This window comes from Ranitomeya variabilis, chromosome 2 (genome assembly GCF_051348905.1).
Source record: "Ranitomeya variabilis isolate aRanVar5 chromosome 2, aRanVar5.hap1, whole genome shotgun sequence".
NCBI classification, from domain to species: domain Eukaryota; kingdom Metazoa; phylum Chordata; class Amphibia; order Anura; family Dendrobatidae; genus Ranitomeya; species Ranitomeya variabilis.
Genome location: NC_135233.1, coordinates 578,222,537 through 578,237,999, shown reverse-complemented (window position 1 = coordinate 578,237,999; position 15,463 = coordinate 578,222,537). Strand labels below are relative to the sequence as shown.

Here is a 15,463-nt window from a genome sequence, read left to right as displayed (position 1 = left end):
ATGTTGTGGATCAATGTGACACATTTATTTATCAAATAACCTGCGTAACATTGTAGCAAAGTACATGCTTGGGAATACTGATAAAGAATAGGTGTACCTACTCACTGATCCAGGGGGTGCATAATACTGGAACAGTGGCACTGTTTAATTGCAATCCAAGAGCAAATTGAATTGTATGCAGCCATGGGCGAGCTGGTATTACATCCCTGTACATGCACACTGGCTATCTGCAGCAGTCATTGATTAGCCGAGCCTGGCTGCCAGCAGTGTCAGTGTTAATGATCTGCATGGTGGGGAGAGGAGTGACTGGGAGGTGACACTGGTGTCTGTGGATGAATGAGGAATGCACCAGAGATGGATTAGCCCTTACACTGCACGCACAGCCTGCAGAGCTCAGCCATGGAGCTGGACCAGCACCAGAGCCAGGATTAACCCCTCCGAAACTGCAGAGCGCCCCACCGCCTGCTCAGCCATCCTGCTATCCTTGGCACGATGCTGAGTGCCTCCTCCTCCTCCAGTGCAGCTTGTGGTTCCTGCAGGGATGTTGTGTGCGTCACGACACGTCAGCCCCAGCATCTTCCTCCTTCTATAATCCACACACTGCCCCTCTCATGTAGTGGGGAGACCGAGGAAAGCGCTCAAAGCACCTGCCTGGGGTGCATGGACACCATGCCCACCCATCGCCACCTCCTGCCACGCAACTTCAGCTGCACAGCAGTGCTGTATGGGGAAAGCCCGGAGAGCCCAGAGGATGAGGATGTCAATGATGGTGAAGAAGAGAAGGTGGAGATGGCGAAGGAGCCCAGCAAACCCATCACTCGGGGAAGAGAGGTCAGTGTGGTGCCCCAGAGCCCAACTGCCCGCAGGAGAGCCACGTCCTTACCCACACCTGCTGAGCGGAGGCACCTGGAGGTTGCAGCTCCTAGAAAGAAGGAGGTACGTTTTGCAGACTCTCTGGGACTGGAGTTAACCACCGTTCGGCATTTTAGCGATGCGGAGTTGCCAAGAGTTCCTTACCACGTTCTTGCCGGGCTGCGCTGCAGGGAAGCCTGTCCCGCGGGGGCGGAGCTTAGCACACTGTTGCTCCGCCCTGTTCCTGGTACTCCTCAGCTAGAGCCACAATTTGAAAACCCCTACACTAAGCCAGACTTCCTAGCTTTGGTGAGACAGCGCAGAGTGTGCCTGGAGACCGTACAAACAGATCCATTCAGTGTGAGTGGAGATCTCCGAGTCCTCAATCTGTCCTACGAGAAGGAGGTGATGGTGAGATACACGGTGGACTCTTGGAATACTTCATCCGAAGTGATTGCCTCCTACCAGCGAGGGTATAGTGACAGGTACTCAGACCGGTTTTCATTCAAGCTGCTTTGCCCAACCCTGTTGAATAAGGAAGGGATGTTGGAGTTTGCCATTCGGTACAAGGTTTGCGGGACGGAATACTGGGATAATAACGATGGACAAAACTACAAGGTCAAGAGTCAGAGGGCCACCGTGTCTCCACCAAAGGAGTATGAAAGTGCATGGATTCACTTCATTTAGGGTTGGGGAAGGCACCGGGCGAGCAAGCCTTCAGATCACTACACTATATTAGAAGAGCCAAGATGAGGCCCCCATCAAGGTCACTGAGGCGTGGAGATGGTGAGGTTCCACGGGAAGATTCATATAAGCTGCTGGACTGGGTAATTAGTAGTCTAGCAAGGAACTTAGAATATCTGGTCACCAGGTCTACGTTACTGAGCCGCCATTGGAACATAGGCTACTGTAGAAGACAACGATAATTCGGCTCATACAAGTTTGATCGTAATTTATTCCAAATACAAGTTCAACAAAACGCAATAACGTTCGGTAAGTGGTATGTCGCGAGGAGCAGGATGGTCAAATGCCACATTGCCTTTCAAGAATTAGAATACTTCCATTGTCACCAAGAAAAAATTCTGGAGATGAAGAACATCAGTCAACTCTGGATAACCTATCATCATGGTCACTGATGACATCAGAGATGGCTTTGTGGAAAGGACAACGACCCATAAAAGCCCTTTTATTTCCAATTTTAAGACTGTTATGAAAAAACCAGTCTTCATCATCAACCTTATATGGAAGGAAACTGCCTGGATTTCTCATGTGCTTCGGATCCTCAGTGCTGTTGATAGTGATTCATTTTGGATCAGCACCTCACCTAAGAATCGGCCCCGGCAACCACATACAGTGGAAGCAAACATTCCCTCATCCCAAATCACATATTCCCATAGCCACTGACTGTTCTCCTAAATCGTGTCCAGTGCACCAAGTGTTTGCCTCCACTGTGCGTTGGTAGCTTTAGTCTTTTTGTAGCATAGTAGTATGATGGTGCTTTTTTTTTGTATTTTTAACCACCTGTGTTATTTGTTCTTTAAGTATTGCTTATTAATATATTGATTTCTTAGCCACCCCATAAAGGACAGACCTAGAGTGTCTGTTGGCCATTACTAGGGCTGGTGATGTCTCACATGGGCGATTTATGGTTCTGTACAGGTTCCAGAGCTGTAATATGGCATCTATGGAACTTGTAGGTTACGTCTACAGTATGTGCCCATTATTCCATACAGAGATCAGACATTGTGCCATGTTCCATCAGATGCCATATGGACTTTGGTGCTGCCTTAAAGGCTCTGCCATGTGCATGAGGTCCTGCTCCATCAGCTTTAGCTCGTCCTCCTTATGGGTCGGCTTTTGTTTCTTTTATTTGGCCTCTGGCCATTTTCTGATTGCCCGCACCACTGTGCCAGCCTTGGCAAAATTGCACCATTTTTGCATTTCACGTTTGTGCTTATGTTCATCTGATCACTTATGTGCATTAAGGTTCCTTACGTATGACGTTTTATCCGGATCCGCCATAACGTTTTGCCATAACAATGCCTATTCTTTATTTTATTTCCTGAGGTATTTATTTAGCGATTGTCAGTGGCACTTGCTCGGTGCACGCCTGCTTCTGCAGTCACATTGAGCGTGGAGCTGTGTTAAACAGGTCACCTCTGAATAATTTATGGATCCTGCACTGTGCATTGCCATATGTAGGCTCGATTTTTCTTTTCTCTCTGCACTTCCGTAAAAGAGGGTTTTATATTTAGACTCTGAGGTCAGAGGAGATGGACTGTAGACAGACGTGTGTTATCTCCGCCACTTTTCACTACGGCATTGTTATACCACAGGCCCGGTTTATGTCTCCCACATTTTACAGCATTTACTATATTAGTAGCTGAAGTTTGTTCACGTCCTTACACGGGTGTAGTTAGGGGCTGTGGACCAAAGTGATCATTTTTTTTTAAATCTGGGGTCATGTATGAAAAGTGCTCATTTTCCCATCAGTGGGTATGGATACATTTCCATGCTTCTCGTTAAACATTTATGCACAATGTGATTTTTTTTTTTTTATCAGTAAAGTGCCTAAAAATGTAAGACATCTAATAGTAGTCATAGGAAGTCCCAAAACGCGTAGGAGTACTTTTGTATGTCTTGTATTATTCTTTACAATGACGCTTTTAATACATGTCCCTCCTCCAAAAAAAAAAGGTTTATTCTCTTTGGGTTTTGAAACAGCTTTTTAACAAAGCTTGAGAGATACCATTAATTATGGATACTTCAGATTTCATGCTTTTGATAGGTCAGAATAACAATTTAGAAATATGATTGGCTTCTTGGCGCTCCAGATTATGGTAATTTCTACAAGGATTTTGCACCGTATTTGCAGATCGGTAGAATTGGGAAAGGGAAAAGAAGCCTCTATTCTTTTACCGTCAATGTATTGTTCCCTGATCTCAGCCTTTTGGGACATTGGGATGACTGATGGGGTGTCCAGAGGGAGATAAGAAAGCAAGAGGCGCTCCCTGTATAACACCGTGGGCAACAGGTGAAGGCAGGTCGGAGGGTTGGTTGGGCGCTCGCCTGATCACATTGTGAAGAGTGATGTATGATCCAATCATGGCTGCTTCTCTGGCCGCTGTACTCACACCAAAAGAGAGGACATGAAGGAGAGAGGAGTGTGGTGGATCCCGGGGGCTTCCGCCGACAAAGGTTAATCCAGGCAGTAAATATAAAAAAGTCCTTTATTGCAACGCGTTTCGGAGCAGAATCTGCAGGATGTATGAGGCAGGGATAAATTTTGCTCTGAAACGCGTTGCAATAAATTGGAAGTTTTTTATACTTACCACCAGGATTAACCTTCGTTAGCGGCAGCACGCCTGTCTCCTTTACGAGAAAAAAATCTCGTCTGAGAACTTCCACAGACAAATATATATAAATATATATATATGTATATATATATATATATATATATATATATATATATATATATATATAATTGTAACATTATATGTCAGTATATTGATCCATTTTTGGAGGGCCTGTCCATTCTCCTGCCATGTCTGTGTTAGTAAATATGTAAATACTTGTATAATAAATACTAGTATTTACTACTTTAATTACTCAATGAAATCTGTGAATAAATTGACAACTGGGTGTAATCATTCTACTTCCTAATAGGGTGTGCCCTAACAGTGTGACAGTGCCCATACTCATTTGTCAGAGTGTAGTGACACCCCATGGACAAGGAGAATATTATCACCCTGTTTCCAATTTTACAAACATTTCCAGGAAGAAGAACAGAGGAACAGCATAACATGCAGTTGCTTCAGAATTTATATTTGACAGGTAATCAAATATTTGCGAAAACAGACTGTTAAAGGAAATCAATTAGCAGGTTTTTGCTGTGTAATCCGGAAGCAGCATGATGTAGTGACTGATACTCTGATTCCAGAGATGTGTCATTTACCGGTTTGTGTATTGCTGTGTAATCCAAAAGCAGCATGATGTAGGGGCAGAGATCCGGATTTCAGAGATGTCACTTACTGTTTTGTGTTTTGCTGTGTAATCCAAAAGCAGCACGATGTAGGAGCAGAGATCCGTATTCCAGAGATGTCACTTACTGGGTTGTGTTTTGCTTTGTAATCTGAGAGCAGCGTCATGTAGGGGCAGAGATCCTGATTCCAGAGATGTGTCACCTACTGGGTTGTTTTTTGCTGTGTAATCTGAGAGCAGCGTCATGTAGGGGCAGAGATTCTGATTTAAGAGATGTGTCTCTTACTGGGTTGTTTTTTGCTGTGTAGTCTGAGCGCAGCGTCATGTAGGGGCAGAGATCCTGATTCCAGAGATGTGTCACTTACTGGCCTGCGTTTTGCTGTTTCAATAAAATCAGTTATTATTACTATAGGACTAGGTGTCTAGTGCCTCCTAGTCCAACCACGCCCCCAACACTGATTGGCTGGTTTCTGTGTACAATGTACCAATCGGTGGTGTGGGTGTGGTTATATGGGGCTCAGCGTTCTGATAACACTGAGATTCTATCACAACTGTAATCTGAGTGATATATTGCCAGAATCAGGGTCTCTGCCCCTACATCATGCTGCTTTCAGATTACATAACACAAACCTGCTGTCAGATTCCCTTTAAGCATGTGGAATCCCCCTATATTTCCCTTTAATTGAGCACAGCAGCTGAGGCTGGAGAAGCTATTATCTATTTAATTTCCATTAGTTCCTGGGGTCTACGAGGCTGCTCTGCAGAAGTACAGATCGCACCGCGGGCCACGTCGTCCACCTTGCATTTGCTATCTTCCGACGTAATTGAGGCTGGTGACAGCTGAGCTATCACGCCGTCCTCCTGCTTCTTCTCTGCCAGCAGTGTTCGATTCCGCACGTCCGCAGGTTCTCCAGATTCGTCATCCCACATACGTGCCTTCATATTCTATTATGGGCAGGATTTCAATTTCCTTCTGGAGTGACATTCATCATTTTTCCAGGAATCGTTCTAATAATCTCGTGCTATATGTGACATTGGAGCAGTTGGGTGTGGGCGGCGTTGTGCTCGTCGCCTCTGTGCGTTACTGTAAAATCATAAAGGGTATTTGTGAATAGCACGGCGTGGGGCCGGGATGAAAGAAAAACCCCACAGATTCTATTTTCTCGGCAGGATTTTTATATACGGAGAGTAAGGGAGAGTTTATATGCTCACCCTCCAAGTCAGTGTAGAAAAGGAGGCCCAATCTGTGCCTCTCCCGCTGTTCTCCGCGCATACTGGGAGTTGTAATCTTGTAGGATAATCCAAGTGGCCACTGCTGATAATGGTCATTACATGATGGAGCGTAATATCATATATTTTGGTCCCTATGGGGGAGCTCTTTAAGACTTTAATCCTTCTTTAATGTGATCAGTATAGGCAGGAGGGGGTTAAAGGAAATGTCGAGGGGCCGTGTAATGGAGAGCCTGTGCTACTTAAACTTTTTCTACCTGCACAACTCACTATCTGCAGTGGAAGGCCATACTAAAATTAAAGGGAATCTGTTGCCAGGTTTTTGCTATGTCATCTGAGAGCAGTAAAGTGTAGGAAAAGGGACCCTAATTCCAACGATGTATCACTTAGTTTACTGGGAATAGTGGTTGTGACACAATAAGAGTTTTTAGATGCCGCAGAGCTCAGAAAGCTGTCCCCACCCACACCACAGCTTTTGTGTACATTGTCTATTGACAGTGAGCTGCTTATCAGAGGAGGGGGCGTGGTTGGACCAGGGCTTACTTGAGTTGTAGTCCGGGCAGTGATAATCTCACATTCATTGTATTGAAACAGCCTAATAAGTGACATATCCCTGGAATCAGGCTCTTAGCCCCTACCTCATGCTGTCATCAGATTACATGGGCAAAACCTGCTGACAGATTCCCTTTAACAATATCCCACAATTTTCCTTTTTTTTTTTATTGTGCCGACATGGCATTTACTGATTACTGGTGGATATATTTCTAAAAATGGTTGTACTGGGCTTCTAAACTGGGTCAGTCAAAAGCTAGGAAACACATAAGGCAGCGTCAGTCACTGTAGTTTTTGTCACACTTTATTCGCAGAACCTGATTTCCAAGACAGCAAACGAAATGAGATGTCTGAAGTCTCATGCACACGTTGCTTATTTTTTTTCCTTGCAGATTTGTCAGTTCTTTCAGCGATTTTGCTGCAGATTTCACGAGTGGGGAAAAATCAGCGACAAAAAAAGCGGCAAAAGTGCGTGTATTTTAAGCAGCGTTTTTTTCTGTTAAGAAATGGTGCAGAAAATTCTGCTGCAAATACTTATCCTGTGCACATACTCTAAGGCTATGTTCACACGATCCTTTTTTTTATCCTTTTTTTTTATCCTTTTTTTTTCAGGTCCTTTTTCCATGCAGGGTACAGTCCAATGTTACTCTATGGAAAACAAAAACCGCTGTGCCCACTATCCTTTTTTTCTCAGGCAAATCCGCGAGGATTTGCCTGCAGAAAAAAAGAAGTACCATGTCACTTCTTTCTGCGGATTCAGCTCCTGTTTTCAACAGGCACCAATAGGAAAGTGCTGTTGAAAACCCGCAGAGGAATCTGCAGAAGAAACTGCAGGAAAATCAGCAGTGCAGTTTTGCACTGCGGGTTTTCCAAATCAGGACCTGAAAAAAAAAGGATAAAAAAAAGGATCGTGTGAACATGGCCTAATAGTTTATTGACTTTTCTGCATTTGTAAAAATGTAAAAAATTCTGAATATTCTATATATATTCTGTACAGTAATCGGCAATTTAATCCTCCTTCATTATCTCCAGTGCTAAGTTGCAAGGCACAATGACATCTAATTAAGATTCTGGTGGTGACGGAGAAACTCATTCTTCAGTTTTCCATCCTGTTGCTTAGTGGATTAGTTAGGATTCCCAGGAGCTGAGCCTCTTCCAGGCTTGGGAAGGTCGTCCTTTGACCAAAGAGCCGATGTAAGTGATAGATACTGACAGGTGTGATGGTGCAGGCTGACGGACAGGTCACTAGCAGGCGATTTTATTCCTATTTTATCTTGTTTACTAGCTTCTCTCGTGACCCTTATAATGAGACCAGATGACTTACCTGCCTTCTGTGTAACTGAAGGGACGTATAAGTCTCCTGACCTACCTGAAACATCTTACCTGGGTTGGAAGGGAAGATTCTGGAACTCAGAAACCCTCTGGACCCCAGCCATATTTTTAGAATGCTTATGCAGTGTTTCCAATAACTATTCATTCAAAGGAACTGCTATTTAAGCAATTGCATACACATTATATGGCTTTAATCTAACAAAATCGCATGTAGGGTATACATAGGAGATAGAAATAAACTAAAAAAATATATATTTAAAGAGAATGTGTCATCAAAAATGACCTATTGCTTAAATCGGATTTTTGTGTTTTATATATATATATATATATATATATATATATATATATATATATATATATATATATATATATATTTATTTTTTTTTTTTGATGTGGGAAAGAAATACATTGCAATTTAAAAAAATAAAAATAAATATATATATTTATTTATTTTAATTTTTTTAAATTGCAATGTATTTCTCTCCCATATCAAAATCTCTATTCAAAAAATAATTATAAATCTTGCAATCTTTTCACACTGGTCACTTGGGCTGTTTTAGACTCATAATTCCAAATTTTTACGGAATACTTTTCAGCAGCCTCATTATCATCACAGGCAGGATTACTATAACTTCTATGTGCTGCTGATGACATACAATCTACCATTCATAGTAGGTGATATAATGCTACGTTCACATTAGCGGCGGGCGCCGCAGCGGCGCCGCATGCGTCATGCGCCCCTATATTTAACATGGGGGCGCATGGACATGCGTCGCACTTGCGTTTTGCGCCGCATGCGTCGCTGCGGCGCCCGCGTCGGGGCGCAGAGGACGCAGCAAGTTGCATTTTTGCTGCGTCCAAAAACAATTAAAAAAAGGACGCATGCGGCGCAAAACGCAGCGTTGTGCATGCGTTTTGCTGCGTTTATGTTTGCGTTGTGCGCTGCGGCGCCGACGCTGCGGCGCACAACGCAAATGTGAACGTAGCATTACAACTGACCCTGCTCCCCTTCACTTCGAAATGACCTTTGCACACCCTCATTAGATATTTCAGTACAAAATATAGGCTCTGAGTCAGTCTATTGCTGCTAATGTCCAAGAACAGTGAATATGAAGCTACAGGAAGCCTTAGTGGCCATTGTTGAAATTGCAAGATTTCGATTTTCAAATACAGATAATTTTTATATATATATATATATATATATATATATATATATATATATATATATATATACAGTACAGACCAAAAGTTTGGACATACCTTCTCATTTAAAGATTTTTCTGTATTTTCATGACTATGAAAATTGTAAATTCACACTAAAGGCATCAAAACTATGAATTAACACATGTGGAATAATATACTTAACAAAAAAGTGTGAAACACCTGAAATTATGTCTTATATTTTAGGTTCTTCAAAGTAGCCACCTTTTGCTTTGATGACTGCTTTGCACACTCTTGGCATTCTCTTGATGAGCTTCAAGAGGTAGTCACCGGAAATGGTCTTCCAACAATCTTGAAGGAGTTCCCAGAGATGCTTAGCACTTGTTGGCCCTTTTGCCTTCACTCTGCGGTCCAGCTCGCCCCAAACCATCTCGATTGGGTTCAGGTCTGGTGACTGTGGAGGCCAGGTCATCTGGCGTAGCACCCCATCACTCTCCTTCTTGGTCAAATAGCCCTTACACAGCCTGGAGGTGTGTTTGGGGTTATTGTCCTGTTGAAAAATAAATGACGGTCCAACTAAACGCAAACCGGATGGAATAGCATGCTGCTGCAAGATGCTGTGGTAGCCATGCTGGTTCAGTATGCCTTCAATTTTGAATAAATCCCCAACAGTGTCTCCAGCAAAGCACCCCCACACCATCACACCTCCTCCTCCATGCTTCACGGTGGGAACCAGGCATGTAGAGTCCATCCGTTCACCTTTTCTGCGTTGCACAAAGACACGGTGGTTGGAACCAAAGATGTCAAATTTGGACTCATCAGACCAAAGCACAGATTTCCACTGGTCTAATGTCCATTCCCTGTGTTCTTTAGCCCAAACAAGTCTCTTCTGCTTGTTGCCTGTCCTTAGCAGTGGTTTCCTAGCAGCTATTTTACCATGAAGGCCTGCTGCACAAAGTCTCCTCTTAACAGTTGTAGAGATGTGTCTGCTGCTAAACTCTGTGTGGCATTGACCTGGTCTCTAATCTGAGCTGCTGTTAACCTGCGATTTCTGAGGCTGGTGACTTGGATAAACTTATCCTCAGAAGCAGAGGTGACTCTTGGTCTTCCTTTCCTGGGGCGGTCCTCATGTGAGCCAGTTTTTTTGTAGCGCTTGATGTTTTTTGCCACTGCACTTGGGGACACTTTCAAAGTTTGCCCAATTTTTCGGACTGACTGACCTTCATTTCTTAAAGTAATGATGGCCACTCGTTTTTCTTTACTTAGCTGCTTTTTTCTTGCCATAATACAAATTCTAAAAGTCTATTCAGTAGGACTATCAGCTGTGTATTCACCAGACTTCTGCACAACACAACTGATGGTCCCAACCCCATTTATAAGGCAAGAAATTCCACTTATTAAATATGACAGGGCACACCTGTGAAGTGAAAACCATTCCTGGTGACTACCTCTTGAAGCTCATCAAGAGAATGCCAAGAGTGTGCAAAGCAGTCATCAAAGCAACAGGTGGATACTGTGAAGAAACTAGAATGTAAGACATAATTTCAGTTGTTTCACACTTTTTTGTTAAGTATATAATTCCACATATGTTAATTCATAGTTTTGATGCCTTCAGTGTGAATGTACAATTTTCATAGTCATGAAAATACAGAAAAATCTTTAAATGAGAAGGTGTGTCCAAACTTTTGGTCTGTACTGTATATATATATATATATATATATATATATATATATATATATATATATATATATATATATATACATATATATACAGTGCCTACAAGTAGTATTCAATCCCCTGCAGATTTAGCAGGTTTAATAAGATGCAAATAAGTTAGAGCCTTCAAACTTCAAACAAGAGCAGGATTTATTAACAGATGCATAAATCTTACAAACCAAAAAGTTTTGTTGCTCAGTTAAATTTTTATAAATTTTAAACATAAAAGTGTGGGTCAATTATTATTCAACCCCTAGGTTTAATATTTTGTGGAATAACCTTTGTTTGCAATTACAGCTAATAATCGTCTTTATAAGACCTGATCAGGAGTTATCTTGGCCCACTCCTCCATGCAGATCTTCTCCAAGTTATCTAGGTTCTTTGGGTGTCTCATGTGGACTTTAATCTTGAGCTCCTTCCACAAGTTTTCAATTGGGTTAAGGTCAGGAGACTGACTAGGCCACTGCAACACCTTGATTTTTTGCCTCTTGAACCAGGCCTTGGTTTTCTTGGCTGTGTGCTTTGGGTCGCTGTCTTGTTGGATGATGAAATGACGACCCATCTTAAGATCCTTGATGGAGGAGCGGAGGTTCTTGGCCAAAATCTCCAGGTAGGCCGTGCCATCCATCTTCCCTTGGATGCGGACCAGATGGCCAGGCCCCTTGGCTGAGAAACAGCCCCACAGCATGGTGCTGCCACCACCATGCTTGACTGTAGGGATGGTATTCTTGGGGTCGTATGCAGTGCCATCCAGTCTCCAAACATCACATGTGTGGTTGGCACCAAAGATCTCGATCTTGTTCTCATCAGACCAGAGAACCTTGAACCAGTCAGTCTCAGAGTCCTCCAAGTGATCATGAGCAAACTGTAGACGAGCCTTGACATGATGCTTTGAAAGTAAAGGTACCTTACGGGCTCGTCTGGAACGGAGACCATTGCGGTGGAGTACGTTACTTATGGTATTGACTGAAACCAATGTCCCCACTGCCATGAGATCTTCCCGGAGCTCCTTCCTTGTTGTCCTTGGGTTAGCCTTGACCCTTCGGACAAGCCTGGCTTTGGCACGGGAGGAAACTTTTAAAGGCTGTCCAGGCCATGGAAGGCTAACAGTAGTTCCATAAGCCTTCCACTTCGGGATGATGCTCCCAACAGTGGAGACAGGTAGGCCCAACTCCTTGGAAAGGGTTTTGTACCCCTTGCCAGCCTTGTGACCCTCCACGATCTTGTCTCTGATGGCCTTGGAATGCTCCTTTGTCTTTCCCATGTTGACCATGTATGAGTGCTGTTCACAAGTTTGGGGAGGGTCTTAAATAGTCAGAAAAGGCTGGAAAAAGAGATAATTAATCCAAACATGTGAAGCTCATTGTTCTTTGTGCCTGAACTACTTCTTAATACTTTAGGGGAACCAAACAGAATTCTGGTGGGTTGAGGGGTTGAATAATAAATGACCCTCTGAAAAGACTTTTCACAATTTAAAAAAAAAATAAACAAAGAAATAACATTCTTTTTTGCTGCAGTGCATTTCACACTTCCAGGCTGATCTACAGTCCAAATGTCACAATGCCAAGTTAATTCCAAATGTGTAAACCTGCTAAATCTGCAGGGGGTTGAATACTACTTGTAGGCACTGTATATATATATATATATATTTTAAATTTATATATATAGTAAACGTGAAAATGTATTATTTTGATTTTATTATATATATGTAATAAAAATAAAATACATGTATTTGTACATTTACTATGTATAATAAAATTGTAAAAATAAATTTATTATAAAAAATAGAAGTATATCTATTTTTTTACAATAAATGTATTTTTTACATTTTTATATATAGTAAACGTAAAAATAGATATAAAAATAAAGTAAATACATGTATTTTTACATTTTTATTATATATGTATATAAATAAAATGTATATATATTTAATAAAAATATAAAAATACATTTATTGAAAAATTTGATTGAATACAAAATAAAGTATGTGAACCAGTCTATTGCAGCTTCCTGAAAGAACAGGAAATTAGAAGATAGAATAACCCAGTGGCCAGTATGAAAATTGCTATTTTTTTTAAATACACATCATGATGTGAAAAAAAAATATATTTTATAACTGAAAAAAATACTTTTAACATAACAATCTGATTTAATATAAAAGTTACGGTTAGAGTCAGTCTACTGCTGCTAATGTACATGTGGATTTACTGACAGAACAGGAAGTGCGAGTCTAAAGTAGCCCTAGTGGCCAGAGTGAAAATTGCTATATTTTTTTTTTTTTAAATACACATCGCGATTTAAATCGTGATGAAAAATAAAGTATTTATTTTATCATTAAAAAAATACATTTATCATAACTTGATTTAATACAAAAGATAAGATTTGAGACAATCTACTGCTGCTAAGGTACATGTGGATTTCCTGGAAGAACAGGAAGTAGGAAGCTAGAATAGCCCCAGTGGTCAGAGTGAAAATTGCAAGACTTTATATTTTTTTTTCAATACAGGTGGATATGAAAAAAACAATAAAAAAAATATCAAGCTAAAAAAACCACAAAAACAATAGGTTATTTTCTGATTACATGTTCCCTAGAGATGCGAAAATGTGGAAAATAATGACAAGATCGCATGTACTAGTGAATACGAACGTAAATGTTAGTTTTTCACCAGAGTATATATATGATATTCGACTACTAGATACTAATCTGAAAAAGTAATATTTTATTTTATTATTTTAAAGCTGGAGATAAATATATAAAGAGATATAGAAAGAGATACTCGAATTATAGCGTATGAGATAGAGGTTTTATCTTAGCTATTATTCCTTGCATTCTAGTTATTACCAGCATTGAATATATATACAGCTGGTGAAATAAGTTTTGAACACATCACCAATTTTCTAAGTAAATATATTTCTAAAGGTGCTATTGACATGAAATTCTCACCAGATGTCGGTAAGAACCTATCCAATCCACTTAGGTAAATAAATAAACCAGAGATGTCCATAAATTATGTGTAATAATGAGAAATGACACAGGGAAAAATTATTGAACACGCTTACAGAAATGTATTTAATACTTTGTATAAAAGCCTTTGTTGGTGATGGCAGATTCAAGTCATATCCTGAATGGATAAACTAGTCGCAGGCATTGCTCAGGTGTGATTTTGGCCCATTCTTCAATCAGATGACTGACACGGCCATTCTAGGTTTCATGGCTGTGGGTTTGGGATCATTGTCTTGCTGAAATGTCCAGCTGTGTTACACCTTCAACCTCATAGATGGCAGCAGATTTTTTTCAAGAATGTCTTGGTACATTTGTCTATTCATCCTTCTTTCAATTACATGAAGTTTGTCAGTGCTGTATGCTGAAAAACAGCCCTACACCATAATGTTCCCACCTCCAAACTTCACTGTTGGTATGGTGTTTTTGGGTGATATGCAGCGCCTTTTGGCCTCCAAACATGGTGTGTATTATGGCATTCAAAGAGTTCAATGTTGGTTTCATCTGACCAGACTATACTCTCCCAGTATTTCACAGGCTTGTCTAATTGTTGCTGAGCAAATTCTAAACGCGCTTGAACATGCATTTTGTTCAGCAATGTAGTCTTGCTTGGTGAGTGGGCATACAGGCCATGGAGGTTGAGTGTATTACTTATTGTTTTCTTTGAAACAACTATATCTGCTGATTCCAGGTCTTTGTGTAGCTCTCCACAGATGTTCCTTTGCTCTTGGACAACTCTTCTAATAATTATTTTCAATCCTCTGTCTGAAATCTTGCAAGGAGCATCTGGTCGTGGCCAGTTTATGGCGAAATTATGTTCTTTCCACTTCTGGATTATGGCCCCAACAGTGCCCACGGAAACCTTCAGTAGTTTAGAAATTCTTCTGTAACTAATGCCATCAGTATGTTTTGCAACAATAAGGTTGTGAAGGTCTTGAGACAGCTCACTGGTTTTACCCATCATGAGATGTTTCTTGTGTGGCACCTTGGTTTTGAGACACCTTTTTATAGACCATCATTTGAACCAGCTGATATTATTTGTCACTAAGTGGCAGGATTGCTTTCTAATTACTAATAGATTTCATATGGTGTCATGACTTTCCATGGCGTTTTGCATCTCTCTTTCTTCATGTTTTCATTACTTTTTCCCTGTGTCATTTCTCATTATTACACATCACTTAATATATTGACATATACGGATTGATTTCTTTACATGTATGGATTGGATGGGTTGTTACTGACATCTGGTGAGAATTTCATGTCAATAGCACCTTTAGAAATAGATTTACTTAGAAAATTGGTGACGTGTTCAATACTTTTTTCACCCGCTGTATCTAGATATTTCCAGACATAACAGCAGGGCAGTCTTTGCTCATACTAACCGTCTGTGTCAGGATAGCCTGGTAACTGCTCGGAAATGCAACCACTTCTGAACAATCGGAAATTGGACAATTGGGTTGTATTCCTCAGATTTTATCTTGCGTGGGGTCAAAATGACCCGCTACTTTGGATGTTTTTTGGATCCACGTATTAGCTAGTGAGCCCTGCCGGGTAATTTATTGTATCCGTCGCCTGTCTTTTGATGTTTGATCCATTTGTTTTGTAATTGTTTCGGCAGTCGGGGGGGGGGGGGGGCAT

At 41.1% G+C, this 15,463-nt stretch overlaps 1 protein-coding gene and 1 long non-coding RNA gene across 2 annotated transcripts in view; both read left to right on the top strand.

Annotated features, from left to right (window-relative positions):
- The window catches only part of LOC143807113 (uncharacterized), a 135,296-nt gene that overhangs the window by 47,168 nt on the left and 72,665 nt on the right, over positions 1-15,463 (top strand). The gene's annotated exons all lie outside the window — the stretch shown is intronic.
- Positions 326-4,050, top strand: LOC143807110 (protein phosphatase 1 regulatory subunit 3E-like). The gene has a single exon (XM_077288332.1). The coding sequence runs from the start codon at positions 493-495 to the stop codon at positions 1,537-1,539; it is 1,047 nt and encodes a 348-aa protein (XP_077144447.1). The 5' UTR covers positions 326-492; the 3' UTR covers positions 1,540-4,050.

Coding starts and splice junctions, on each gene's coding strand:
- LOC143807110 (XM_077288332.1), top strand. CDS start 493: ATGCTGAGTGCCTCCTCCTCCTCCAGTGCAGCTTGTGGTTCCTGCAGG.